General features: G+C 34.9%; 4 protein-coding genes across 4 annotated transcripts; 2 read left to right on the forward strand and 2 right to left on the reverse strand.

Annotated features, from left to right (window-relative positions):
* Positions 1-1,976: 1,976 nt before the first annotated feature.
* LOC107629944 (xyloglucan endotransglucosylase protein 6) lies at positions 1,977-4,790 on the reverse strand. The gene is made up of 4 exons (XM_016332908.3): positions 4,188-4,790; positions 3,994-4,094; positions 3,353-3,546; positions 1,977-2,560 (listed from the first exon to the last, which is right to left on the reverse strand). Exons 1-4 carry the CDS (start codon positions 4,357-4,359, stop codon positions 2,119-2,121), a joined length of 909 nt encoding a protein of 302 aa, XP_016188394.1. The 5' UTR covers positions 4,360-4,790; the 3' UTR covers positions 1,977-2,118.
* A 2,202-nt stretch (positions 4,791-6,992) lies between these two features.
* On the reverse strand, positions 6,993-7,955 carry LOC107632689 (uncharacterized). The gene is made up of 2 exons (XM_016336355.3): positions 7,374-7,955; positions 6,993-7,277 (listed from the first exon to the last, which is right to left on the reverse strand). Exons 1-2 carry the CDS (start codon positions 7,953-7,955, stop codon positions 6,993-6,995), a joined length of 867 nt encoding a protein of 288 aa, XP_016191841.3.
* A 17,287-nt stretch (positions 7,956-25,242) lies between these two features.
* On the forward strand, positions 25,243-26,172 carry LOC107632688 (uncharacterized). The gene is made up of 2 exons (XM_088506755.1): positions 25,243-25,841; positions 25,896-26,172. Exons 1-2 carry the CDS (start codon positions 25,243-25,245, stop codon positions 26,170-26,172), a joined length of 876 nt encoding a protein of 291 aa, XP_088362881.1.
* Positions 26,173-27,563, forward strand: LOC107632686 (uncharacterized). The gene is made up of 2 exons (XM_016336353.2): positions 26,173-26,319; positions 26,469-27,563. The coding sequence occupies exons 1-2, from the start codon at positions 26,173-26,175 to the stop codon at positions 27,561-27,563; spliced, it is 1,242 nt and encodes a 413-aa protein (XP_016191839.2).
* Positions 27,564-27,776: the final 213 nt, after the last annotated feature.

Below are 27,776 nucleotides of genomic sequence, written 5' to 3' on the forward strand. Positions count from 1 at the left end.
TAGGTAGACAAAAAAAAACAGATAGAATTTGCCTTATTTAGCATTAATTAATTATCACAACAATTAATGAATGCTAAATAAAGCAAGTTATGACTGTTTTTGACTGATTTTCTTTGGTTATCAAACATTTTCGTTTTATTAATTAAGTTTAACCAACTTTTGTGTTATTCAATTAAAAAATCCGTAAAATTCAAAGTAATTTATATGTTATTCAATTTATATTTTGTGCTATTTTTTTGTATCATTTAACTAAAAAATTTGCACATTTTAAAATAATTTTCATATTTTTAACTAGAATTTCTATATTTTTTTCTGTTATATTATATTGTACACTTCAACTTCAAAAATGATTTGTTTGAATGAAAATTTCCATTAATGGAAGATTTGAACAAAACAAAAAATTTGAAAGAGATGAACGAAAGAAATTAAAGAAAAGAATTTAGGAATGAGATAGAAGAAGAAAAAAAACAAGAAAAGAAAATCAACAAGAGAAAAATAGAAGAAATGAGAAATGAGAAAATGAGAAGAGAAGCAGAATGAGAAGAAACAATGTGGTATCAAAAAAAGAAAAAAAATTATTTTAGAGAATTTGATTAAAAAATTAGTTGGTCATGTAGCAATACCGATATATTAATAACCGATCATATATTTAGTAATAATTAAAATCCAAATTATATATTATATTGGTGAAAACAAGCTAGCTTATTAAATGGAGTGTTTAAAATTCCAAGCCCCTTTTCTTTTTCCTTTTCTTTTTCTTTTTCCTCCCTCTTTTGCTGATCATATCAATGCAAGCATCCGATTCCTTCTTGCATTATTATATATCTGAGGCAAGTATCAAAACAAGCGATAAAACAGGCATGAAGGAATTTCAAGTGATTAGGTATTTTTGTGCTGCAAGACATAATGTTGAGCCCTTAGGTAAAGATATATAGTCCCCACCAAAGAAGAAAAAATGTATTACCCCACAAGGCAATGAAAAAGGTCCTCCATTCCTAAGAAAATATATTGATAAATTGTTATTGTGGGGTAGGTTAATTAAACAAGTGATAAATGCATATTACTTTCATGTCTTTGCAGAAATAACAATTTCTTTTTCTTTTTTAAATTTATTTGCTTCTATAATAGTACAAGCCTGACTCCATTCATGAAACGTTTTTTAAGTTGTTTTATTGGTCCCCCCCAAGGCAAATAATATATATCTATATCTATTTATCCAACTCGTGAGCTTGTGGTACTATAGCTAGATTCTAGAAGCCAGTAAGCCACTGCCAAATAAGTAGTCATGTCTATATTTGTTTAATTAAGTTCCCCTTGTAGGGTAACTATCTATGCTCCTCACTCTCATACACACGGTTATATCTTATAAATATAAACATTAATTTTTGCTTCCACTTAAATTAGATACATACAACATCCAATGATTTTTAGGGTCTAACTTACTACCACTTCTGAGAAAAGATTAATATCACATAAAAGGAAACAAAATTTAATGATCGGAAGATAATAATTTAAATTATCTTATTTGATTTAATATTGATAATTTTATAATTTTATGAATATAATATATAATTACACATTTATCATATTTAAAATTACTCAATCACTTCAAACATAATTATGAAATGTAAAATAAAAAATAATATAAAAAGTAAAGATTTTTATTTAATTTAAAAAGAGTAATGTGCTTTTTTTTTAGTGAATTTTATTTTCTCTTTAAATAAAAAGTAATTTTCACTCTCCACCGTTATGCGATAAATAACTTTAGACTTTTTTGAAGTGATTTTTTATTGCTTACTAAACATTTTTGTATATAGGATGCCTAACTTCAAAAAATGATGGATCAATGTAATTTATCCTAGATATATTAGGATATAACCAATCCTTAATTAGTAGGTTTTTAATTAATTTTTATATACATATTCTTTTTATGCATATTAAGTAAGTAGTGTCCTTACTCCTTAGTTTTACACAGATTTTATTATACAAGAGAAAAAGTAAATAGTAATTCACATTATGCTGTTGCAATATATATTACAATATGAAACATGCCCACCACAACTTGTTCCTACTACTTCATTTCATCACAAATTCCCCAAAATACCCTTTTTTTTTTTACTAATTTTTGAGCACTAGTTTGTGGTGACTATGATGAACACACTCAGCAGGCATAACAGGGAACCTAGCAGTATCAGCACAATAATCATAAACCATATGTTTGGCCCTAACCCACATAAGTTGGTGACTTTGATGCAAACTTAACACACCCAAATTAGGCTCATCCCACCAATACTTCTTCTCATTACTACTACACCTCTTCAAATTTTCCACTGATTTTGATGACACTATTGGACACTCGCAAGCATTGATCTCAAAGGCCTTATATGTTGCAATGAAAGGTGCATGGCTCCAATTAGTTTTCACTCTTCCACCTTGTGTGGCCCAATCATCAGCGTTCCAAATTGAGCTATAAACACCCATTGCTTGGTCCTTTGGAAATGGAATACCCCTGTGTTCCATGTTTGTGTGCACCCTTATTGGTGTTTCATCCACTAGAAATCTGACACATATGAAATGAAATTATTAAAGTCAAATTGAATTATTGGCCAAGGAATATGTAAAATGTCAATGTGTGTCCAAAACAAATGTCAGAAATTATTTGACGAAATTAGACCTGTGCAACTTCTGCAAAAGGACCATTAGAAGGTACTGGGATAAATTTTACCCAAGATTCCATTTTCTTTGTATATGCTTTTGTTTTAGGTAAAGAATAAAGATTTTTGCCTTTTATTTATTTCATTCATGTAACTAATTTAATTTTAAATTTAAGATTTTTATTTACATTTTATTGATGATTGTCTTCCCCTAAATACTATTAGAACCATACAATTCATTATTAAAAATGATAAGTAGATATGAAACATTTTACAACAAAAATTAACTTACCTTTTTTTTTTTGGTATTAAAAATTAACTTATTTTGATCATGGATAGATGTCATATGAATTATGATGATTGATGGATGGATGATACTTTTTTCTATATATATATATTAACCGATGAATTCTCTTTGTTTTTTGTGTAACCCAATGGGGACATAATGACACAAAGCATATGATGGCTCAACCACCAGTGGTAAAAAAGCATGAAATTTTTTTTGAGTTTTTTTTTTTTTACTACTTTTCAGACCCATCACTCCATGGAAGCAGATTCCCATTTGTCTTTCATGATTACTAATTAATTAATTAATAAAAAACAGTTTCTTACTTTCATTCATTAATATTTAATATTATGTATTAAAATACCCATTTACTTTTAATTAATTAAGAGAAGATAGGGTAATGGGTGCTTACATAACTTGACGTTGGTTCCAAAAGAAAGAGTAAGAATGAAAGTCTTTAGTAGGGTCAAACCAAAGGTTTAGCCTTTGCTCTCTATTTCCCACTCCATTCACATACACATTTGTTTGAACAGAGTAAGGTTCCCCTGTGGTGTTCCCCAGGAACTCAAAATCAAACTCGTTGTGATTTGGACCCTCCGATGACATCTACACAAAAATACATAAATTAGATGCCACAATAATTGAAACAGAACAAGGTCAATTCAACATGATTCCCATTGCATTATTAGGTTTGATTCGAGGTGATGAAAAACAAGGGAGGGCCCCTCCTATTAAATTTAATTGAAGATATGTTATGGTTCTTTAACTTGATTGAAAGTTTAGTGACAAAGTTGATAAATGCATACACCAAAGTAATTGATGGGATAAATGGAGTAGTAGGTAACTGCCACTAATGAGTGTGGTACTACTCTTTTTCTTCGTGTGTTTCAATAAATCTGAAGCAAGAAATTATCTTGTGCAATAAAGAAAATGTCTGATGCATTGAACTGAACCGCACATACATTTAAATGCTATCTATGTACATGAAAATAAACAATATATATTAAGATTATTATTAATAAACAAGAAAAAATTAATATAATTTTGACTTACATAGAAAGCAGTAACTGTTCCGGCAGAATCACCTTCAACAAGTTTAAGTTGGACGGTAACTTTCCCAAACATATACTTGCTTTTGGATACAAACCCAGCACCTGAAATAAACAACCCATTTTACATTTTTATAAAAACATTATCTTAGCGTTACATACACTATATGAAATGGTATTAGATTGAATAAATAATACCGGAATAGTTATCAAGCTTGAGTTTGAGAAGGTCTCCTTCATGAATGAAATGGTCTAAAGCCCAACTTGGTTGGAAGAGTTCTTCAAACTTGGCAGTGGCAGCAGCAAAAGCCACTCCAACAAACACAAACCCCATAACCAATCCCAAAAACAACGACACCTCCTTAGACATTATAAATGCTTTATAAGCAGGAGAAAAGGATCTTATGAGAATGAGGAGAGAACAAAAGAGGGAGTAAGAGAGAGTGATGAGTGAATGAAAGGTTCTACACTGATTGATCACTTGGTATGTTGGGGTTTATATAGCTGAAGTGAGATAATAAGCAGATAAATAAATATATTTTCAGTTTCAAATTCTTTTAATATAAAACAATATTATAATATACAGTTTAAGAATATGCTTAAATACGAAATTATGTCAGATTACAAACTGATACTCATTGTAATACTTACTTTTAATATACTAAAACTTTAAAAATCTTATTATATTATTAAAATATACCCTCCAAAACACATGATAAATAAATCTAAAAAAAAAAAAAAAAGATACAAGCAACAAATTTGAAAATTTGATCCTAATTTAATATTGATTTGAATTTCAATAGCTATGTTGGCTTTTGAGGCAAGATGGTAATGGGTATAATGAAGCGTGCCAAATCAGATGCCAGATTGCATTTCAAATACCAAGAAAAGGACAGAAAGATGATGTGGAATGGAGATTGGTGCACGGTGACAGCTGGCCAGAGCTGTTAACTCTTCACTCTTCTTCACTCACCCTACTTTCCCTACTGCTGCTAGTACTGTACTACAGTAGGAGTAGTATCTAACAAGTTTAGATTGTTTTTGTTACTCCAAAATAATCTGCTTTTTTTAGAAAAAAAGAAATGCTTTATAAATAAGGTGTTGTCTACCTAATTTTTACATTAGGAAAAATTACCATTTCTACCTATGAACTTTGCGAACGCTGACAAAAGTACTCAAAGAAAAATAAAAATGACTTTATACCCATGAAAGGCTGGATCCATCTGTCGATAGTACCCGAACGTCATTAAAACGTTAGCTCCGTTAACTTAAAGGCCAACATGGCACATTAAATGCTTACCTAGCTTTGAATCAGCAGTCTGATGTGTCCAAGCATGTTGTTACCATTATAACATGACTCATTATCGTCAACTGTTTCCCCAATTTCAATTTGAAAACCCTAGAATGTCTAGGAGAAGCAGAGGTTCGAATGGAAGATTCAGTGAAGAAGGGACTTCGTCTTCCTAGAGGGGTGAAGAGAAGACTTTGTCTGGGAGATGCTTTTGTGGACAAGGTATGGTGTTGCTACAATCTGGAACCTTAACAAATCCTGGGAGATGGTTCGTAAGGTATCCTCTATGGAAGATAAGTCTTTTTTGTTTTTGTGGTTCTGTTCAGATTAATTTATTTGTGAACGATTCCTTATTCCTCCATTTTCACGCTACAGACGATGGATTGCAAGTATTTTGTATGGGTGGATGAGATTAACGGAGGATGGGAGGGACTGGCAAGAGTCCTTGTTAGAAAAAATCAAGATAGCTCATATGGTAACCATGAGGTCAATGTCACTGGGCAAAGAAGAGAGATTCAAGAGAATAGTGTGAAGATCTTGTTAAAGATAGGGAAGCTCTAGGGTGAAATTAGAACTATTAGGTCATGGATTATAACAATTTTATTGAGTTTATTGATTTGTGTAGGCCTGAATCTACTCCAATTAATCAATATGTAACTGTGCGTATGGTGTATGTTGTCCTGGGGTCTTTTTGTGCAGCTATTTGGTTTCAATGATAATGAACTTCAAAGCTGTTTGGTTTCGATGATGATGAACTTCAAAACTCTGTTAATATATTCAGTTGTTGTGAAAAAAGTCAAGTTGTGTTATGACATTAATGTCCATGGTTGTTAATGTATTTGATATCTGTGATATTGGAGTTAACATAATTTTGACAAAAAAAGACATATAAATGTCGTGATTTGACAAATCTAGCCGAAAACCTGGTATTGTATACTAAATAGCAAAATTGTAACCTGGAAATGGAACTAAATATTCATTCCATAAGCTATAATAAACCTTGACATAATTTTAACACAAGCTTTTAGCAACAAAAGCCTCAAAACAAGTGTATGAGTTTGATGTAGTAGTAGCAAATCAAATATACCTAATAGTACCTAATAAGCACTACGCATAAGTTACAAAAAAACCATAGTATCAGAGTTGATAGAGCTCTCGTTACAGTAAGTCCTTGATCAAAAAATAAAGTCACACTAGAAAATCCTATTTGTTGGGTGTGGAGTTGCTGCTGCCACTAGAAACCATGTTGTTGTTGCCACTTGAAGATGCTCTTGTTGGTGGGCGGAACCCAGGTGCTGGCCATCTACCTACTGTTTGAATTGTGGATCGTGGAGTTGGCATGAATCGCATAAATCTTATAGTGGTCCCTCGACTTGCACCATGCATTGTTTGTCTGGTAACTTTTGGAGGAGGTTGGACAATTAGTAATGTAGGCCTAACAACAGAAGGTTGTGGTGTGGTAGGCGTTATGGGAGTAGGTTATGGTGGGGGAGGTCTGAGGGGAGAAGGTTGTGATGGTGGTGGCCTCTTAACGTTTCTCCTCCTAATTGGTCTATTGGACATGGTTGGATTCATGATAGGTCTAGGTGGTATATATGCAGTTGAGGAGTTAGAAGGTGGAGGTCTTATTGCCATAGGTTCTTCAGAAGGATTCACACAGTTCAGATCATCAACATTCACCTATAAATGGATAATTGCATTAAGTCAAATGTTTAATGCAAGATAAATTTATCTTCATGCCAATAAGTAGAAGAAGAGAGTGCATATAAATAACTTACATTGGGTGAATCTGAAGCTGATGCTTCAGCATCTGCTACCTCTAAAGTCTCTTTCCAATACATCTCTTGCTCTCTGGCAGCATCCTCATCAAGATCATCAACAGCCATACCTTCAGTTATTGTTGCTGCACCCTGATGCTGACTACCACTACCTGCTGCAGCTCTTCCGCTAGCCATAGCTTCTTTCTTCTTGTCACATCCTCTGCTGTTATGACCAGTCTGAAACCACAGCAGCAATAATTGCAATTTTAATTTTTTTATAAGACAATCAATATACATAAGTAAACGAACGAGACATTGAATGTTAGGTTATACCTTCAGACAATATTTACATTTAATGGGGTCATATCTCCTCTTTGCTCTATGGGGATCAGGATTCTCTCTCGGACCATCTCTACGACTGTCTCTCTTTTTAGTAGGTCTCCCAATAGGTTTCCTATACACAGGAGGCAACAATGGATAGTGATTTACCTTCTCCCAGTATTCTTGGCTTGGGACAGGTTGAACTGTCCACTGATATGCTAGGTTGTATGCTCTCATAGTAAGCCAGTTGTGAGCAAAGTCCTCGGCCCTGCAATTTTGGTATGCAATGGCAGCACAGGCATGCCTACATGGAAGTCCAGTAAGCAGCCATAAACTGCATGAACAGGTCCTTCTCCCCAAGTCTACACTCACCTTCACAGGTAATCTTTGAACCTCATAGACATTCCCATCTTCATCACCGGATGGAAAGGGCCTCCAATAGTTGCTCTCTTTTTTCTTCCTTTCCAAACGGCTTTGTTGTACAGGGGTTATTCTACCATGATATCCGACAAGTGCCTTCTTGTTTCTTGCCAAAATCCTCATGACATAACCTCTCACTTCCTCTAACATTGTAATAATTGGCTTTCCTCGCATCTTTTTAATTTTGCCATTGAATATCTCGCAGTTGTTATTTGTATAGAAGTCCACCTTAGGGTACTCACTGAAGTGATACCTTGACCACTGTTGCGGTGAAATTTTGTTAAGATACTCCCAAGCGTGCTAGTTTATTCTCTTGACCCTCCCCATTGCAACTTCAAATTCTTGTGGTGTAGTAGCCTTTGTGCATGCCCACATTGCAGCCTTCATTTTCAAGTCTGGCCATTGTTTTTGAAAGTTCTGATAGATATGCATGGCGCAGAATCTATGATGTGCACCTGGCATGATATCCTTTACTACTGGAATTAGTCCCTGTTCTTGGAATAGATGAATGAGTAAGAGTACTGAATACATATAAATAAAGCCCTTTACTAAGTGAGATTTAAACTAAAATTTGGTATTGAAATCAATTAAAGTAACTAAATGTAAACTAGATCAATTAAAATATATACAAATCAGACAAAGACTACTAAATACCATCAATTGAACCAACTAAACTAAAATCAGATCAATTAAAATAGACTTATGACTGAGTTTAGGGAATAACAACAAGCAATTAACCTGACTAAGCTTTAATCAATTACTCAGTTAAAACAGTTTCCAATAAATACAATATATTTACCTTTTGCATGTCCGACATCAGGTTAAAGCCATTTGTTGCATGGTCACCAACATCATCCTGTAGGAGCTCCAAGAACCATTTTCAACTGTCCTTGTTCTCTGACTCAACAATTGCATATGCTATTGAGAAGATATGATTATTTGCATCGGCTCCAATTGCAGTAAGTAACTGGCCTCCATAGTATCCTCTTATAAATGTGCCATCTAGTCCTATAAAAGGTCGACAACCCTCAACGAATGCTCTCTTGCATGCATTCAGACAAACATAAATTCTCTTAAATAAGAAACTCTCCAACCCAGGCATAGGAGACGTGTGTATCCTTAATGTACTTCTTGGATTTGTTTTCAGTATCTCATTGGAGTAGTCACGAAGCCTAAGATATTGTGCAGCCTCGGTCCTCAGAACCCTCAATCCTTTCTCTTGCTGTTGCCATTGACCTATAAATTTTTCTTTTGTTTACAAGCACATCAAACTCATTTCTGAAGTAGTTCTCAGCATCCTTTACTGTCATATCAGGTTGATTCCTTATTCTGTCTTCCAACTCATCAACTACCCATTTTCCATTGGCAGATTTACAATGCAAGTTTCGTGGGCAAGTATGCTCATTCACAAAGGTTTTGACTTGATAACTCACCGGATATGACCTCTTGGCACAGTAAATTTGCCACGGGCAATTTTCATCATAGCAAATAGCTTTGCATCTTGTTGAATCAATCCTTGGAAAAAAATACTTCTTCCAAGGTTAATATTAAACTTTTTTATAGCTTTCTTGAACTGTTGCAGAGTCTCAAACTCCATTTCAAGCTCCAGCCTCACCTCCTTAACAGGTGCATCGGCATTGCCCTGTGGAAATGACCTTCCCTGGTCATCTTCATCACTTCCAATGTTGTGGAGGCCCTCTGACTCATAGCAATGAACACCAGGTTCATCATCTGAATATTCTCCACCATCCACCGGAATAAATACTGATGGATGTTGATTCGGATCTATATTAGGGATAAATGTTTGTCCAATTGGAAGGGATCTCTTAGTAGATCTCCTTATCTGTTTTCTCCTACTACCTCCAGTACCCTCTTCTGTGTTGTTATTTTGTGTTTCTGGAGCATTTACTATGACAGATGGATTGGTAGAATGGGTGTTGGTTGGGGGGGGGGGGTTGGATGTGGTTCAGGCATCTTAGGAGGAGGGTTGATTCTGTGGTAAAGGAATATATTGGGTAAGCAATTCGTCTTGTGGATCATTAGAGGTAGAGGGTGGCTCTGTCTATATTGATGACTTTGGTTGGGCATTGTTGTCAATGTTAAGCTGGACAGATATGTCTCCCAAGTTTTCATGATCAAGATGAATAGATGTTGCTGAAACTGTGTTTGGTGTAGCAGATTCTTCAGATAGAGGAACTGTGTTTGGTGTAGCTGGAACTGATGGATTTGGGCTGGCATCTGCTTGGGCATTTTCTGTACCATGGGTCTCCTCTGTAATTTGGGCTTCAGTTTGTACCCCTTCTAGTTGAAGAATTCTTCTAGGACCTTTTGGCTTCTTTGGAGTTGGAGTCCTCCTAACACAAACTCTCCTCCTCCTCCTTGATGGAGTAACATTAACCTCACCAGCTGCCTCTACACCAGTTTCTTCATTCGTATCTATAACATCTTCTTGGCTAATAGGGTGCTCTGTGTATAATTCAATCTTATGCCCATTTTCCACAGCAGCTTCATACATCTTAACAACATCCATGTCAAGTTGCAGAAGCCTCAAACCACTGTCAATTTCCATTCTAGGCTGTCGCCAGTAGAAATCGAAGATGATTGGATACCCAATGTCTTTTAGTAGATCACTAATGAAGAAGCCATTTAGAGTATCCACGTTAACTCTCTCCACCTTAGTAATTTCACCTTCTGCATAACACAACTTGCCATCCGACCCCCTTTCAAGTCTACCTCTATGGTGTATTACTAACATGATATGCGTCGTGGTAGCCATTTCTGTCAATAACAAAAAAAATTCATATCTTCTAATATTACCCAACACCCAAATGAATGAATCATCAAAAATTGAATGAACCATCAATAAACATAATCAGTTTATAACATTACCCAACACCCAATTTTTTTCAACATTAAGACATGAATAAAACATCAAAAAATGAACAGTCCATATCAATACACCTACTATTTTTTTTATATTTTTTTAAACTAAAACACAACCCCCACAGTCCCCACAGTGACAAATTATATACGATCAGTGAAACGAAAAAAATCCTAACTTCAGTTAACAATTTCATGGTGTACGATCTCAGAGACAGAAAAAATTAGTAACTAAAATGAGAAATTAGGGGCTAGCACTATATGAAGCTGACTTACCCCTCACTGTGGGAGTGACGACTGTCTTTCAATCGTCTTCCCACACCCACGCCACGAAAGGATCGCCACCAGACCACGATTGTGGAGTTTAGAGTCGCCGCCTTCAACCTTCCGATCAGTTTTGTTGGAGCCCAGTACGTGGTTCATGTCTCTCTCTCTGCTAGGGCAGGCAGAAAGGTGGTGATGAAGAAGATGGAATGGCGCGAAGTGCCTCTAATGTTTCTCTCTCTCTCTTCTATATCCACATGGAAGGTTCTTAAAAAAATAAAAATTAAAAATCAAAAGCCAGGTAAGCACTTAACGTGCCATGTCGGCCTTTAAGTTAACGGAGCTAACGTTTTAATGACGTTCGGGTACTATCGACGGACGGATCCAGCCTTTCATGGGTACAAAGTCACTTTTCTTTTTCTATGGGTACTTTTGTCAGCGTTCGTAAAGTTCATGGGTACAAATGGTAATTTTTCCTTTACATTATATAATATAAATACAAAAAATAAGATCCACATTTTCTTCTTTTATCTTTTAGGTAAATTAGGCGCTCATTCTTTAGACATTATAGAACTCTCCTATAAATATATAATTGGGATAACTATTGTTTTGGTTTATAAAATTTAAAATCAAAATTATTTTTCACTTTCTTTATTCAAATGATCCTTAATATTCTATTTAAAATTAAAATCATCATTTTGACAAATTTACTTTTGAAGAGTCTTATCTCCTTCAACTATAGTTCTTTTTTTGTGGCACCCAAAGCTAAAATCTTTTGTCTTAATTCGTTTTTCAATCATTCACTTCAATTCAATTCCAACTATAGCCACCACACTCTTACAATTCATTTTCCACTGAGAGTAAGGAGAAAAATCGAAAGAAGAGAGGGAAGGAAGAGGCGAAGGCGCGGAAAGTCACTGTTGTCGCAAGTTGACGAGAAATTGATGTAGAGGTGTTGAACAGAGAGAGAGGGGGGCTGAAGATCGCAAGGAGATGGCGACAACAGAGGCGCTCCTGCAATGGTTTCCATTCGGCTGATGGAGGTCGCCGCCAAGCTGCTCCCCTCTCTACGTCGCTGATGCTACAACCACTATTTTTGCCATGCTTTGCCACGACTATGCCTTCATTGTGTCCTTCTTGCAACGTTGGAGCTCACCCTCAAAGTTGTTGAAGGCCGTTGCCATCACCGCTGGTGCTTGTTGCTGGGTCTAGTAGGAGCAAGGTTGTCGGGTCTAACAGTAGCAGCGTCTGTCAAGGAGACAGCCTTCTCTAGCGATAACAGTGATGAAGTATGGACCTTACTTCCTTTGCTTCTCTTTGTATCTAGCTCGTCTTTGTCCCTAATTGATGAATTTTTTTCATTCTTTTTTTTAAATTAGAATCTTTTGCCGTTACTGTTAGATTGAATGTTCCAAAAATCGGACGGTCGGTCAAACCGGTTCAACCAGAAACTGGAGAAGAAACAGTCTGATCCAATGTAAAAACTGTCCAATCAAAACCGTTTGAAAACTGCTGAACCAGCCAGTTGGACAGGATCGAGAACTGATCGATTCTTATAAACGCCGTCATTTTGAGCTTAAAAAAAAGGAATCAATGCGTAAACGCGTCACCCTCACCCACCCTTTCGCCCCAACACCCCCTTCGTGACATTCATAATTGAAAAGCAAAGCTTGAAAGTTTAAAAATTAGGGTTCTAAATTCTAACAAAAAATTAGGGTTCTGTCACTGCCGCCCGTTGTTGTCGACGCCTCCACGGCCTCCTCCTTCCCCCTATCTATGTAAGGTCCCAAATCGGTTGGGGAGGGGAATGAAGCATGCCTTATAAGGGTGTGGATACCTCTCCCTAGCATGACGTGTTTTAACGAGTGAGTGTGGGGGGGCTTCGGCTATCATCCCTATCGTCAAAGGCAAAACCGTGAGGCCTTGTGTGCCAAAGCGGACAATATCGTACTAGCGGGTGGTCTGGGTTGTTACAGATGGTATCAGAGCCGGAGTCCAGATCAATGTGCCAGCGAGGGCGCTGGGCTCCCTTAGGGGGGTAGATTGTAAGGTTCCACATCGGTTGGGGAGGGGAACAAAGCATGGCTTATAAGGGTGTGGATATCTCTCCCTAGCATGACGTGTTTTAACGAGTGAGTGTGGGGGGCTTTGGCTATCATCCCTATCGTCAAAGCAAAACTGTGAGGCCTTGTGTGCCAAAGCGGACAATATCGTGCTAGTGGGTGATCTGGGCTGTTACAAATGGTATCAGAGCCGAAACCCATATCGATGTGCCAGCGAGGGCACTGGGCTCCCTTAGGGGGTGGATTGTAAGGTCCCACATCGGTTGGGGAGGAGAACGAAGCATGTCTTATATGGGTGTGGATATCTCTTCCTAGCATGAGGCATTTTGACGAGTGAGTGTGGGGGGCTTCGGCTATCATCCCTATCGTCAAAGGCAAAACCGTGAGGTCTTGCGTGCCAAAGCGGACAATATCGTGCTAGCGGGTGGTCTGCACTGTTACAGATGGTATCAGAGCCGGAGTCCGGATTGATGTGCCAGCGAGGGCACTGGACTCCCTTAGGGGGTGGATTGTAAGGTCCCACATCGGTTGAAAAAGGAAACGAAGCATGCCTTATAAGAGTGTGGATACATCTCCCTAGCATGACGTGTTTTGACGAGTGAGTGTGGAGGACTTCGGCTATCATCCCTATCGTCAAAGACAAAACTGTGAGGCCTTGTGTGCCAAAGCGGACAATATCGTGCTAGCGGGTGATCTGGGCTGTTACAATCTAGAACTCAGCCACTCTCTTGTGGCTCGGCACGTCGTTTGGTTGAGGGTTGGATTTGCTCGCCGTCTGTTTGTTGCCGTCGTCTCCCTGCTCGCCGTCGTTTGTTTGTCGCTCTGCTCTTTGTCGGAGGTTAATGGGATTCCTTACAGGCTTACACGATTTTTCACTTCTTCGAGTCTTGCTTTTTTGCTCGTTTAGTGATTTATTGATTTCTGAATGTGGATTAAAATTAAATTATTGATTTTGTGTTGTTAAAAATGGATTTTTTATTCTGCTACTGTTCTTTTTAATTTCTGAAAAAAGTGAATATGCTGTTTTTGAATTTTAATTGATATATTTATTGATTTCTGGTTTAAGATGATTAATTGTGAATTAGGAGCTTCTTTGGTGGTTTCTGCTCTTTCTTCGTTGGATTTGGAATTTGGAGCTTCCTTGGCATGAAATTGTAAATTCTTGAGGATAAATATTTAGGATGCCAAAGAAGGTTGTTTGCTGGTTATTTTACCAGGAAAGAACTTTAACATAATATTCGTATCTAATTTCACCATGTTCCAGTTATTCAAAAGGAAGTGTTCAAGAGGAATATTCTTTTCTCTTATGGAAGGTACCTTCCTATTATGACCAAGCAGAGAAAATTCCATCTGCTATTGATAATTTTTAACTACTGTGGGATGGATATTTGTTGGAGATTGATGAATGTTGATTAATCAACTATGATATTAATAATTTCTAAAATTAATGTGCTTGAAATTAACAAGTCATACCATGTACTTTGCTTGTCTCTGCATTGTTATGCACTACTTATGCTGCTGTTTTTTATTTTTGGTTGATGATATTTCATATAGTGTTTTAAATTTAGAAGATATTTTAAGATTTATATTAGGCTATAATTATATTTTAGAATGTTTATTTATAATTTATTTATTATTTTATTTTAAAACAGTTTTTTTGGTTGAACAATGGTTGCACTGGTTGGACCAGTAAATCAGTGACTAGAGCGGTTCGATGACTGATCCGATTCTCAGAACTTTGTTGAATTTGAAGAATTTGATGTTATTGATTAAAAAAAAACAAAATTATGAGGTATTGGTGGTGGTAGTAGTGACTATGAAAAGGAAGTCTGGGGTGGTGATGGTAGGGTGTAGTGAAAGTATTTTTGTCTTTTAAAAAATTATTGTTTTTAAAAGAACAATTTTAATACTAAATAGAACATTGAGGACTATTTCAAACAAAAAAAGGTTAGGATGATTCTTATTTTGACTTCAGATCTTAGGACCAAAACAATATTTATCTCTAAATAATTTGACTGAGTTAATTATTAATTCGGTATCGAAAAGATTCAAACACTGACAAAAAAAATCTTAAAAAATATTATCAACAAATTAATTCATGTATAATTTGAAAATGTGATAAAAAGAGTTAATAAATATTATTTTTTATAAGTTACAAAAAAAACTTTCGTATTTTGCAAACGACTATCATTTGATACAAATTTTCAAAACAATTTAGCCATTTACAATTTTTTTTAAGAAATGAAAATATCTTATTTTTCTAATAATTTTTGCAAGAACTTGTACCATAATCGAATCTCTAAAGTATTATTTTAGAATATATATTTAATATTTATTTTTTTTGCTGCGTTTTTAAATATTTTCGGGACTTATTTGTTGTTAGTATCTTTTGGAATTATTTTTATTAGCGATGTAGACTTTTAGATACTATTTTAGTAAGAATTACGTGTACACTAATATTAGCCACCAAAATTAGTCACTAGTATAAAATACATGTTAGAATATAAATACACATTAAAAATAAATTAAATCACACATGTATTTATATACAAATACACTAATAACTAATTTTATTGTACGAATAGTATTTTTTTTTTTTGGTAATTTAGTTGAAAATTATTATGACAGCTATATACCTGAAACAAGAAGAAAGAAGTACACTTTCAATTTATTATGTGTGGACCTATAACACACATCAACAAACCTAAACGGCCAAGTAATTCTCAAACCAAGTCCAATCAAGTTTGACTTATTGTACGCGCATTTTTTTAACATTGTTGTGGTCATCTTCTTCTTTTTCTATATATGTTTAGCAAAAATATTGAGTACAGACATTTTAATACACATTACACAAATTTTTGAAGGACTACATATCTAAAATATTGATACTCAACTAACAAAATATATACAGCATAGAAAATATGGGGCACAAGTACAACATAAAAATTTTGGTGCACATCATAGAAATTTTTGAAAGGTAACATATCCAAAATATTGAGACCCAACTAACAAAACATACAAAACACAAATATATTTGAAGAACGACATGCTCAGAACATTGACTCAACAAAATATATTTGCAGCAAAAATTTTTGTGTTGTGTACAAAATTTCTATAGAAATAAGTGTTGTTTTGGTCCCTAAAATTTGGGATCAAAATCAAAATCATTCTTAATCTTTTATTATTCAAAATGGTCCTCAACATTATATTTCAAATTAAAATCATTCTTTCTTAACTTTTGGACCAAATTGCTCCTATTAAAATAAAATCAAAATAACATCTCTCTTTCACCCTCTTCTCACAAATCTGTGCATTTTCAAACTCAATCCACACTTTATCATTGCATACAGGTCACATCTCTATGCTATCACTATTACATCCTCAATAATCTTAACTCATTTTTATCCAACCCTAACTCTAAATCTCTAAAATTAGACACACTCTTTTTTACACTCACTCATCGACACAAAGAAAAAGAAAAGAAAAAACAGAGAGAGAATATAGGAACATGAGGGGCAAAGGAGGGTGGAATGATGTGTTTTGGTGACCTGCAAAAGTTTACCATAAAAAAATTTAAACGATAAATTCGACGGTAAATAGACGTAAATTCAAAATGAGAACCCTCTTTTCTCTCATTGGATTCACTCCCACTCTCACTAAACCGCCATCGCCCTCCTTCCTTCTCCCCAAAACCACCATCTGCCGCCGCCTACACCGCCACCACCACAGCCCCCTCTCCATCGCAATCGCTCAACCCACCCTCGAGACCTGTTCATTCTTCTTCTTCTCCCTCTACTCTCCCTCTTTTCCATCCTCCGAACCGCCGGCGAGCACCATAGAGCCACCACCATTGTTCCCCAGCCTCCATTCTCTGGTGTCTACTCGTCACCGCTACTACCACCGCCGCTACCCAGCTTCTTCTCTTTGATTCGATTCTACCTCTATAACAATAGGTTACATTGAAATCTCTATATTGTTAATTGAAATTTTTATGTTGTGCCTCTATTTGTTTTTTTTAATTAAAATCTCTATATTGAGTTAATTGAAATCTCTATATTTTGTTTTTGTTTGTTTTTTTAATTGAAATCTCTATATTAAGTTAATTAAATCTCTATATTTGGCTAAAATATTTTTTTTAAATCAAAAAAATTATTGCTGAGCTGTCTATTTTAATAGATAAAAAAAGATTGAGAAATTAAGTTATATTGAGCTGTCCATTTTTATACGTGTTTGAAGATGGCTGAATTTGAGTTTATGAATATGCTGAGGTTTTGTTGATTGTTGAATTGGTTTTTCTTATTTTGATTTTGATTTTGAACTTTGAATTTCAACTTTGAAAAGTGTTTCGATTACTAAACTGAATTATTGAATATTGTTGTTGGAGTTGTTTGACATTGTCTGAAATATGTTGATTTACTGTGTTACGGCTAATTTTGATTTATGCAGACATGACGACAGGAAGAGGTGCTGCAGATCAGGCTACCAGTCGTGGTCGCAGCCATGGTCGAGGCAGAAGGAGGGTTTTCTCCGGTATCCCCGGGACTTCTGGATCCACTCCCTCTACTCCGACCACCCCAGTCACACCACATGTTGCGGGTTTAGCGGAACAACCGTTCATCATGGTCCCTAACACCAACTACGTGCCGTCGTCCATGGCGACAACATTGCTTCCCACCATTTAACAGCTCGCATCCACGGCGATGCCAGGTCCAACGACGGATGCCGCGGTGCCGGAGTCCAGCCACGTCAGTGATGCAGCAGTTGATGCCCCTCCACCACCTACCATCGCATAGTTGCGCATTTGGCCTGATGGCGGCATGGGGTAAGTATCATGTTCAATGCTCATGTATTTCCTGTTTATTGTTTTCTAGTTTTTTTTTTCTGATCCCAGTTGTTGCTGAGATTTTCTGAAAAATTGATTCTTGTTTAGTGGATTTAGGTTGATTTGAAAATTTTTTGTTTATTATTTTTTATTTTTGTTGATTATGATTCCTGTTGTTGCTGAGCTTTCCTGAAAAATTGATTCCTGTTTAGTAGATAGGTTCATTTGGAAATTTTCTGTTTATTATCTTCTAGTTTTGTTGATTACAATTCCTGTTGTTGCCGAGATTTCCTAAAAAATTGATTCCTATTTAGTGGATTTAGGTTGATTTGGAATGCTGCTAGTTATTGTTTTCTAATTTTGTTGGTTATGATTCCTGTTATTGCTGAGATTTCCTGAAAATCTTATTCCTATTTAGTAGATTTAGGTTGATTCTTGTTTATGGATTGTTGTTAGATTTTTGCCGAACCCAAACACGTGTACTCAGGAGATGACAAATGGTTGATTCTTGACCCAACTACACGAAGATTTCCGCTAAGACTAGTTAACGCTGGTTTGAAAAATGGGTGGTAATTACTTTCATTATTTCTATTTTAATTCTTTTTTGCTAGTTTATATCCTCTATCTATCTTGTTTAACTGAATTTAAAGCTTCTTTGTTGCAGTTATACTTCATTTGGGATGCTGAACACGACCTGGCGATCCGAAAGATCTTCGACTATAAGATGGGTAGGCGGCTCCAGCAGATGCTGAATGATGTTCGTAACGGCCAGGACCAGCAGACGTGCTGGCTCGGACCAGAGGTAAAGAAGGGCTTGTTCACTCATTAGGAGAATGATGCGGGGTTCAGGCATCAGCATCTCACCAACCAAGCGAACAGGGCATCAGAGATATTGTCAAAGTACACCAGCAGTTCGGCGACCTTCATGAAGATGAAGGTTAGGCTGGTATGTAGTTCCTTTAATATTTTTAACAAGTTCGTTATGTTATATGTTTTGCATATCATTACTAAGCATTCTAATAATTTTGTATCTCAATGTAATTTCTATAGTCAAAGTCGTTGGACCGCGAGGCCACATTGGTGGAGACCTTCAAGTACACCCACAAGAACAAAACGAGATTTGTTGATCAGTGGTCTCATGACCATTATGTGAATAAATATACGTTTGATTATCTTCTGCTATTTTCTTATTAGATATTAACTGTATATTTATCTTAGTTTACTAATCACACAGTAACTTGTGTTAATTGCACAAGAGTCCTACACACAGAGATTAGCGTCCGTGATTCAGCAATCTCAGCAAAGTGGGAAGGACGTCACTGATGGAGCTATGGCCTCAATTGTGGACCCCGATGCAGTTTGGCGCGAGATCGCCTCAGCCCTGTACAAGAATCTCGTATACGGGATGGGACCGTTCCTCGCCAGCAGCCTTCGCACCTCGATGTTGAGGCCGTTGTCAGGCTCCACCACCAGTCCAGCCGTCCAGTCCGAGGAAGGCGTGGATTTGAGGCTCCAGGTGCAGGAGCTCCACTGCAGCCTTCACCAGCAAGCTCAGGAGCTTAACAATTATCGGAAGAGGTATCAGAAGATCCTCACCTGCGTGACGTCTACGAATGAGCTCAGGCTAAAATTTAGGGAGTCGCTGGAGCGGATGCAACGTATGGAGGCTCAGATGAAAGTGTACCAGGCCCAAATGCATGCCGCTGGCATCGACCCTGCTGATGGTAGCGGTCCTGTTGCAGGTGATAGCGGTAGCATTGGTGGCACACGGACATCGTCATCGCCTCCTGCACCGCCGACTCAGGGCCACGGGATTGACGACAACGACAACGACGACTATCTGAATCTGTAAATATTAGGTTTTTGTTTTATTGTTTGATACATTTATTTGGTGCACTTGACTTTTATTTAATTTGCACATTATATTATTTTAAATAAAATTTTTATTATAATTGATCACTAATTATGTGAAAAAAAATTCAATTTAAAATTGCCATTTATTTCAAATTTTAAAAATAAAATAAAATGGCATTACCATCAGAATTACCGTAGGAATAATCCGACGATAACATGACGCGTAAAAATATGCTTTGGCACCAACATTACCATCGAAAACATTCGACGGTAACCAACTGGGGCTCCTGAGCTGGTAATCTGTCACAAAATCTGACGGTACGAAATAAATCCAATGGTAAACATTTACTGGTGAGGTTTATACCGTCAGATTGTTTTTGACAGTAAATTGATTACCATCAGATATATTTGAGGAATCCGACAATACTCAAAGTTTTTATTGTAGTGTATAATATAAAAAAATTAAAACGAATAAGAATAGAAATATAACTTTTGTGTTTTAGTTCAAATTTCAAAAGATCTACAATTTTACAAACTTATGAATTTAAAATGGAATAATAAATAATTTCTAAAAATTTATTAAAAATTATCATTTGACTCATTAGCATCTAAAGAATTATTACCAAAATTTTTAATGTTGAGAAATTATTATAAAATATCACCTTTTAAGATGGTATAAAAGTTAAAACTTGATTCGATTTATATAAAAAGGGTAATTTATACTAATAAATTAAATAGGGTTTAAAATTATGCAAAATTAATTTAGGACATACATGTAATAAAAATTGATTTAGGACATCTGCATAATTTTAAATCTCATTCAGTTTATTATAGTGTAAATTGCCCGTATAAAAATGTTTAAAACAAAATATGTAACCAATTCTAATTTAACACATCTGTGTAATTTTAAACTCTATTTATTCTATTAGCGTAAATTATCTTAAAAAATGATAAACTCTTATTCAATTGTTTTATAGCGCTGGTTAAATGTTTAATAGAAAAAAAAATTATAAAACAACTAAAATTTTCAATACCATATAAATCATTTGTCAAAACAAAAATTTAACATTTTTAATATTAATAAACTTAACAATAATTTTAGTTTGTGAAACAAAATTGGAATTTAAAAATTTAGAGGAAAAATTAGTTGCAGGAAAAAATGGAAAATAGAAATGTAGCAAATTAGCAATGGATGGATGTTGAAGACACCGAGGACAGTGGGTGGTTGTGAGACATTTCATTTCACGGCATCATTGCGCGGGTACGGAGACGCGTGTCTCGCAATGTATGGCTCTGTGGCCCTATCCCCTTCATTCATTGTTTCTGAATTTCATGAAAGATGAGGATTCACCATGCCGTGGGGTTATCTTTCTTCGAATTCTAATGTTCTCATTTCATTTCTGTCTCTCTTTCTAAGTTTTTTTCTTCTTCTCACAATTTAATGTTAATTTTATGATATTTCTTATTTTAAATTTTAACTTTATTTAGATTTAATTATTCTGTTAGTTTTATTAATTTTATCAAATTTATAATTAAATTTATATATGTATATATATTTTAAGTTAAAATTTTAAATTATTTTAAATTTTATAATTAGGTCTATCCATTTAGCACACTCTTTTATTTTTATCAATCGTAATAAAAAATAAATATAATAATAAATTAACACTTTATAAATATTTTTTAATATTTATTATAATAAGAATTTAATTACAAAAATTAAATTGGTTTAGAGACTCAACTGAACAAAATATAAAAATTTTTATTATAAATTTAATAAAATTAATAAAATAATTTAACCTGTTATTTACTATTTATTTAAAGACAACAGCTTCAACGAATATTTTTAACATAAATAAAATAAATATCATATTATTTATATTTTTTGGTGATTTTATTATTTATTGATATATGTATGACTAAAGATATTTACATTTTCTATTGTTTGTTATTTATATGGGATTTTTTATTTTAATAAATAAATTAATTATAATAATTATTGAAATAAATAATTTAAAAAATATTTACCCTTTTCTTATCTCATTTACAGTTTAAATTTTTACAAAGATATAGAGACTCGAACCGGCAACCTCTTAAATAAGTATGAGGAGACTATGTCATTTGAACTATAACTCATTAGTGTTTTTTCCATTCACTTACTTACCTCCATGGACGGCTTTTTATTAGGATTTATATAAAAATTTAAAATTTTATTTGTTATATGGGAGTACATAAAAATTTCATTTGTTGTATAGAAATATATAAAATTTAAAATATAATTTAAATAATCTTATCCCAAAAAGAATTCAATGGATATGGATTGATTGGTTAGATAATTTCCATTCATGAATAAGAGTCCATCCCAGTAAACTAGTTAACGTGTTTATTTTAAATGACAGTTTATTTTTTCTATTATTTAAGATTGACTGTTTATCTTTTTTATTATTTAAAATCGTCAATCTTTTCTATTATTTGAAACATTTCATTTTTAAGAGTTTGGTCCAATTTAAATCATTAATATTTTTTATTATTTTCAAAAATTATATTTAATTATTTATAAATACATATATAAGTAAGATACATACAAAATTATCTCGTTTACAGTGTAAACAAAATTAAAGAAGAATATTTATTTTATTTTTTTTACTAAAGATAGGAGACTCGAACCCGCAACCTCTTAATTGAGTATGGGGAGACTATGCCATTTGAGCTATTACTCATTGGCAAGAAGAATATTTATTTCGATAAATATTTTTTAAATTATTTATTTCAGTAATTATTATAATTAATTTATTTATTAAAATAAAAAATCCTATTTATATGTATACAGTAGGAAAGTTATACGGGTTCATGTTTAATGTGTAAAATTTTATTTTGTTCAAAAACTAACTTATAGATTAAACTACTATTTCTTTTCACAAATGTTTTAAATCTAAACAATTTATTTTCGAAAAAAAAATGAAATCATACTTATAAAAATGGGATCTAGTTTATAAACTTTTACTAACTTCATTACAAAATTATTCAAAATTTTTAAACTACTCCAAATTTAGAGTTATATAATTTAAGATTGAAAATTTATAATTTAAAAATTATAATTTAAAAATAATAGTAAACTAAAATAATCATTTCATAAATTAAATAATAACATATCATAAAATAATTTATACTATATATTATTGGAAAACTTTTAAATGTGCCATTCACTTTATTGTAACACTGATATGCCAAGTACGGTCCGGTAAAAGTTAAAAATTTTGTCATATTGTGTGCAATAAATTACTATAAACATCCCTCAAGATTTGGTAATTATGTTGCAGTCGATGCTGAACAATGAGCACAAAGTTGAAGGCTTGAACCCAAGTCTAGTGCAAATCCAATCATGCTATGAAGTTCCATTTGGCATAACTTTAATTCGTTATATGTGTATTTTCTAACATTGATAGTAATTGATAAATATTATTAAATATTAAAATTATATATACTATTATTTTTAATAAAATTCTCAAGTCATTATGTATACATAGTAAAATTATGCTAAGTTAATCTATTCCAAATCATATTTATGAAATAGAAAAAATTTTAAATACCAATATATTTTTAAAAAGTTATAATATGTATACGAAAACAAACTCAATTTAATTTTAAAATCTTATATTTTTATTAAAAAATATAAATAATATTAAGTAAGAAAAAAACTAAAATTATTCAGAGTGTATTATGAATTTAATTATAAAAAAAAGTAAGTGACATTTTAGAACATGTAAAAAATGAACCTATTAAATATTATCATGTAAAAAGTGCCAAGAAATATAAAACAAGAAAAGGAAATAAAATAGAAAAGTACAAAGTTTTTTTTTAATAAAAAAAAACCCAAGAATTTTAGTTATATAAAATAAATTTATTTTAAATTGTGTAATTTTTTGTTGAATAACAATAAAAAAATACAAAAATTTAGTTTCATAACACAAAAAATTATTTTAAATAGTGCAAATACTTTTTTATATCTTTTTTTTTCTCTTTTATATGTTTTATTATTGACATAAAACAATTTATGTGTCTTCATATATTTCTCTTAAAAATAGTAAATTTTATTCAAATAAATTAGTTTTTAAGTTAAATTATATAAAGATATAATAAAAAATAACATAATAAAATACATAAATTTATTTGAAAATTATAAAAATATTTTAAATTTTACAAATTTAAAAAAGGAGGTAAAAACAGAGAAAGAGAAAAAGACTAGAGAAAGAGGATGAAAAAAAAAAAGAAAAAAGATACTTACGTATATGTGCATATAACTAACACGATTCGATTAAAATTTGATTATTACAAAAATAAATTTTTCATCTAATATTTTTTGTAGGTTTTGTTTATTAATCTTTTTAAATAAAAATAAAAAATAATAATGAATCCACTATATATAGTAATATGAAAGGCAATTAATAAAATAAAACACGAGTATTGTATGGAATTGTTATGAGAACACCTAAAAGAAAATTAAGGGTTTTAATATATTTTTTAATTGTCTTTTTAATATTTAATAAGTTAAGTTTCAATATATATTTAAAAAAAAAACAAAACGATAAGAAATTTAAAGTTTTTAATTTAAAAATTAAAAGAATAATTAAAATAAGTTAAATTTTTTAATAACTTTCAATTGATAAAAGCAATTCAATTATTATTGCAGATAAAAGATAACATTTATTATGAAATTAAGATGGATAAATAGATAATTATTTTTTAATACTGATGTATGTCCAAAAGGAATAGATAATTTTTTAATTAGTGTTCTAATATGTTATAATGACCCCAACAGAATACATAAGGTAAAAAACTGAAATGAGCCAAGGGTAGCTCATATTTACCCAAATCCGCCAAATTAAATTTTGCTACACCAATCCACCAAATCAAATTTTTATGTAATTCGAATCGAAAGGATTCGAAATAGCTTTGCAAGTAATTCGAGTTGATTGAATTCGAATTACTCCCTATCACTCTTACCACGTAATTCGAATCAAGTTGTACCGAATTATGCATGGAAAATTGTCACGTAATTCAAATCAATAAGAATCGATTATACAAATATAAATCGAACTATGTTAATTCGAATTAGTATGAAATGGTGATGAATTGCATATTTCGAGACATATAGATTCGAATTACTAATACATGGTAATTCGAATGGAATTTATTCGAATTATATATATATGGTGCAAATGAAGTTGATTCGAATTAGTATGGAGCGGAGCTCTATATATATGCTGTGAACTCATGTTGCAACCAACAAAGAGGTGAGATGGCTAGTGAGGATAGTTTTTTAGTGCTAGTACACCACAGAGGATCGATTAAGAGAAAAACTCGGTCTGGCGTGAAGTTCACTGATAAGGATATTCTATGTATTATCGTGAGCCCAACGACCAGCTACGATGCTCTCGTTAGCTCCGTGCTGGTGAAGCTTGGTCTGGAAGGAGTGAAAAGGGTTAAGAAGTTTTTCTATCGCATTCCAATCACGGTGCTCCATGATACGGTGAAGTATGATTGTTTCACGATCGGGAGTGATGAGGACTTGCAGGTCATGTTTATTTCTCGTAGGCAGTTTCCCGAGGTCAGGACACCAGAGCTGTTGGTAAAGTTGGTTGACGTCGTATCCAGCTCGGGTGGGTCGAACCGGAATGCCAACACTATAGCCGCGGTGGCCGGTTCGAGCTCGAGACCTGTGGTTGCTTCATCCTCCGTCCCAGTGTATGAGCCAGCGATCCAACTTGCCGCCTCCCCATCGTTTGCTGTTGATCTCAGCGGCAACGTTGGAGACGAGGTTGGACATGGGGAACATCTTCCGACCGAAGTACAGTGTCCTACACCGGCTGGTGTTGGAGAGGGATTGTTTGATGATCCAGATGACGATGATGTCGAGCCGGATATGATCGCTGATGAAAGCGGCGATGATGTTGGAGTGAGTGATCCGATAAGGGCTACTGGTGGATCAAGTTCTGGCACACAGCAGTACCCACCCCATTTTTCATCTTTGGACCTGGATGCCATGAGGCAGGACGAATATCCTGGCCAGCTTGCTGGATTTGGCGCTAGAGATACGGAAGGGTCTACCGGTATGATAGAGTTCCAGGTTGGTCAACAATTTAAGGATAAAGATGAGGCGCTGTTGAGTGTGAAGACGTACAGCATCCGCTGAGGGGTACAGTACAAGGTAGTTGAGTCTGACTATCGCAGGTACGTGGGAAAGTGTTCTGAGTTTGGGAATGGGTGCACATGGTTGATTCGGTTGAGTCTCCGGCAACGCAAGGGCATTTGGAAAGTCAAGCGGTACAACGGACCGCATACCTGTCTCGCCAATTCCATCTCCAGCGACCATAGGAGTTTGGACTACCATGTGATAGCGACATTCATTATGCCAATGGTTAGGGCTGACGCATCCATCAACATCAAGGTGCTTCTAAATGCCACGGCTGAACACTTTGGCTTCAGGCCTACATATAGGAGGGTGTAGATGGCGAAGGAGAAGGCGGTTGCAATCATCTATGGGGACTGGGATGAGTCGTACAACGAGCTCCCTCGGTGGGTGTTAGGAGTTCAGTTGACGATGCCTGGTACTGTAGCAGTCATCAGGACTTGCCCTGTTCGAGTTGGGGGACAGGTGGACGAGTCCCAGGCTTATTTTCATAGGATGTTCTGGACTTTTCCCCTTGTATCGAGACATTTCGTCACTGCAAGCCATTGGTGAGTATCGACGGCACCCATCTATATGGCAAGTATGGTAGAACGTTGCTTGTGGCGATTGCACAGGACGGGAATTCCAACATACTCCCTGTGGCATTCGCACTAGTTGAGGGTGAGAATGCTGAGTCATGGTCCTTCTTTCTCTCCTACCTCCGTCAGCACGTGACACCTCAGCCAGGTCTGTTAGTTATTTCAGATAGGCATAACGACATCAAGGCAGCACTCGAGGCACCCGATGGGGGATGGCTACCTCCGGCTGCATACCGAGCATTCTGCATTCGACACGTTGCAGCAAATTTCGCCCTCACCTTCAAGGGCAAAGATGCCCGGAGGCTTCTTGTGAACGCTGCATATGCGAAGACCGAGGTGGAGTTTGACTACTGGTTTGACATTCTGCGGTCTGAGAATCCGGCAATGTGTGACTGGGCGAACCGGATTGAGTACTCGTTGTGGACACAGTACTATGATGAGGGTCGGAGATTTGGGCACATGACGACCAACATATCTGAGTGTGTGAATTCAATCCTGAAGGGGGTAAGGAACCTCCCTGTGTGCTCGCTGGTGAAGGCCACATACGGAAGGCTTGCGGAACTATTTGTCCGTAAGGGGAGGGAGGCCCAGGCTCAGATGGGTACCGGACAACAATTCAGTCAATACCTGGTAAAGTGTATCGAGGCAAACCTGAAGACGGCCAGGTGCTTCAAGGTGACTGTTTATGACAGGGATAACTCGGAGTACACCGTGGCTGAAACGACTCCGACAGGTCCCTTCTCACTTGGTACCTACAGGGTCTCACTAGGGTCTCAGACTTGTGATTGTGGATACTTCCAAGCACTTCATTTGCCGTGTCCTCACGCACTTGCATGCTGTGCTTATTCACGTCTAACTTGGCAGCCTTACGTCCACGAAGTATATCGCCTGAGTTCTGTTTTCGGTGTCTATCAGATGGGATTCACACCTCTCATTCCGGAGGGTTTCTGGCCACCATATGTCGGGCCCACCGTTATACCTGATCCGAACATGAGGCGTGCGAGGGAGGGTCGGCCGAGGTCTACTCGCATACGCACCAACATGGATGATGCAGATCCAAACCGACCAAAGAGGTGTGGCCTCTGCAGGCAACCTGGACACACTCGTCATAGTTGTCCGCAGGCCGGATGACCCACAGGCACAGGGGGGAATGAATAGGAACGTTGGTTTCTCTGTTTTTAATTGTATTAACTTCAGCACGTGTATTTTATTTAACTTAGCAACCAATGTTCTAGGTGAAACTAAGTTCTGTTTTATAATTCATGAAAGTTGTATTTCGTACCAAATATGTTTGTTGAATGTCTTTATAATTATGGAGTTAAGTTACATAACCAAAGTACACCT

Source organism: Arachis ipaensis, chromosome B3 (genome assembly GCF_059453495.1).
Source record: "Arachis ipaensis isolate K30076 ecotype BB chromosome B3, ASM5945349v1, whole genome shotgun sequence".
Lineage (NCBI taxonomy): Eukaryota > Viridiplantae > Streptophyta > Magnoliopsida > Fabales > Fabaceae > Arachis > Arachis ipaensis.

Coding starts and splice junctions, on each gene's coding strand:
- LOC107632688 (XM_088506755.1), top strand. CDS start 25,243: ATGTTTATTTCTCGTAGGCAGTTTCCCGAGGTCAGGACACCAGAGCTG. Junction 25,842..25,895: donor GCGCTGTTGAGTGTGAAGAC/GTACAGCATCCG, acceptor TGACTATCGCAG/GTACGTGGGAAAGTGTTCTG.
- LOC107629944 (XM_016332908.3), bottom strand. CDS start 4,359: ATGTCTAAGGAGGTGTCGTTGTTTTTGGGATTGGTTATGGGGTTTGTG. Junction 4,095..4,187: donor CAAGCTTGATAACTATTCCG/GTATTATTTATT, acceptor TGTTTATTTCAG/GTGCTGGGTTTGTATCCAAA. Junction 3,547..3,993: donor GAACAGTTACTGCTTTCTAT/GTAAGTCAAAAT, acceptor ATTTTTGTGTAG/ATGTCATCGGAGGGTCCAAA.
- LOC107632689 (XM_016336355.3), bottom strand. CDS start 7,955: ATGCGAGGAAAGCCAATTATTACAATGTTAGAGGAAGTGAGAGGTTAT. Junction 7,278..7,373: donor AATGTAAATATTGTCTGAAG/GTATAACCTAAC, acceptor CTGTGGTTTCAG/ACTGGTCATAACAGCAGAGG.
- LOC107632686 (XM_016336353.2), top strand. CDS start 26,173: ATGGCGAAGGAGAAGGCGGTTGCAATCATCTATGGGGACTGGGATGAG. Junction 26,320..26,468: donor CTGTTCGAGTTGGGGGACAG/GTGGACGAGTCC, acceptor GCGATTGCACAG/GACGGGAATTCCAACATACT.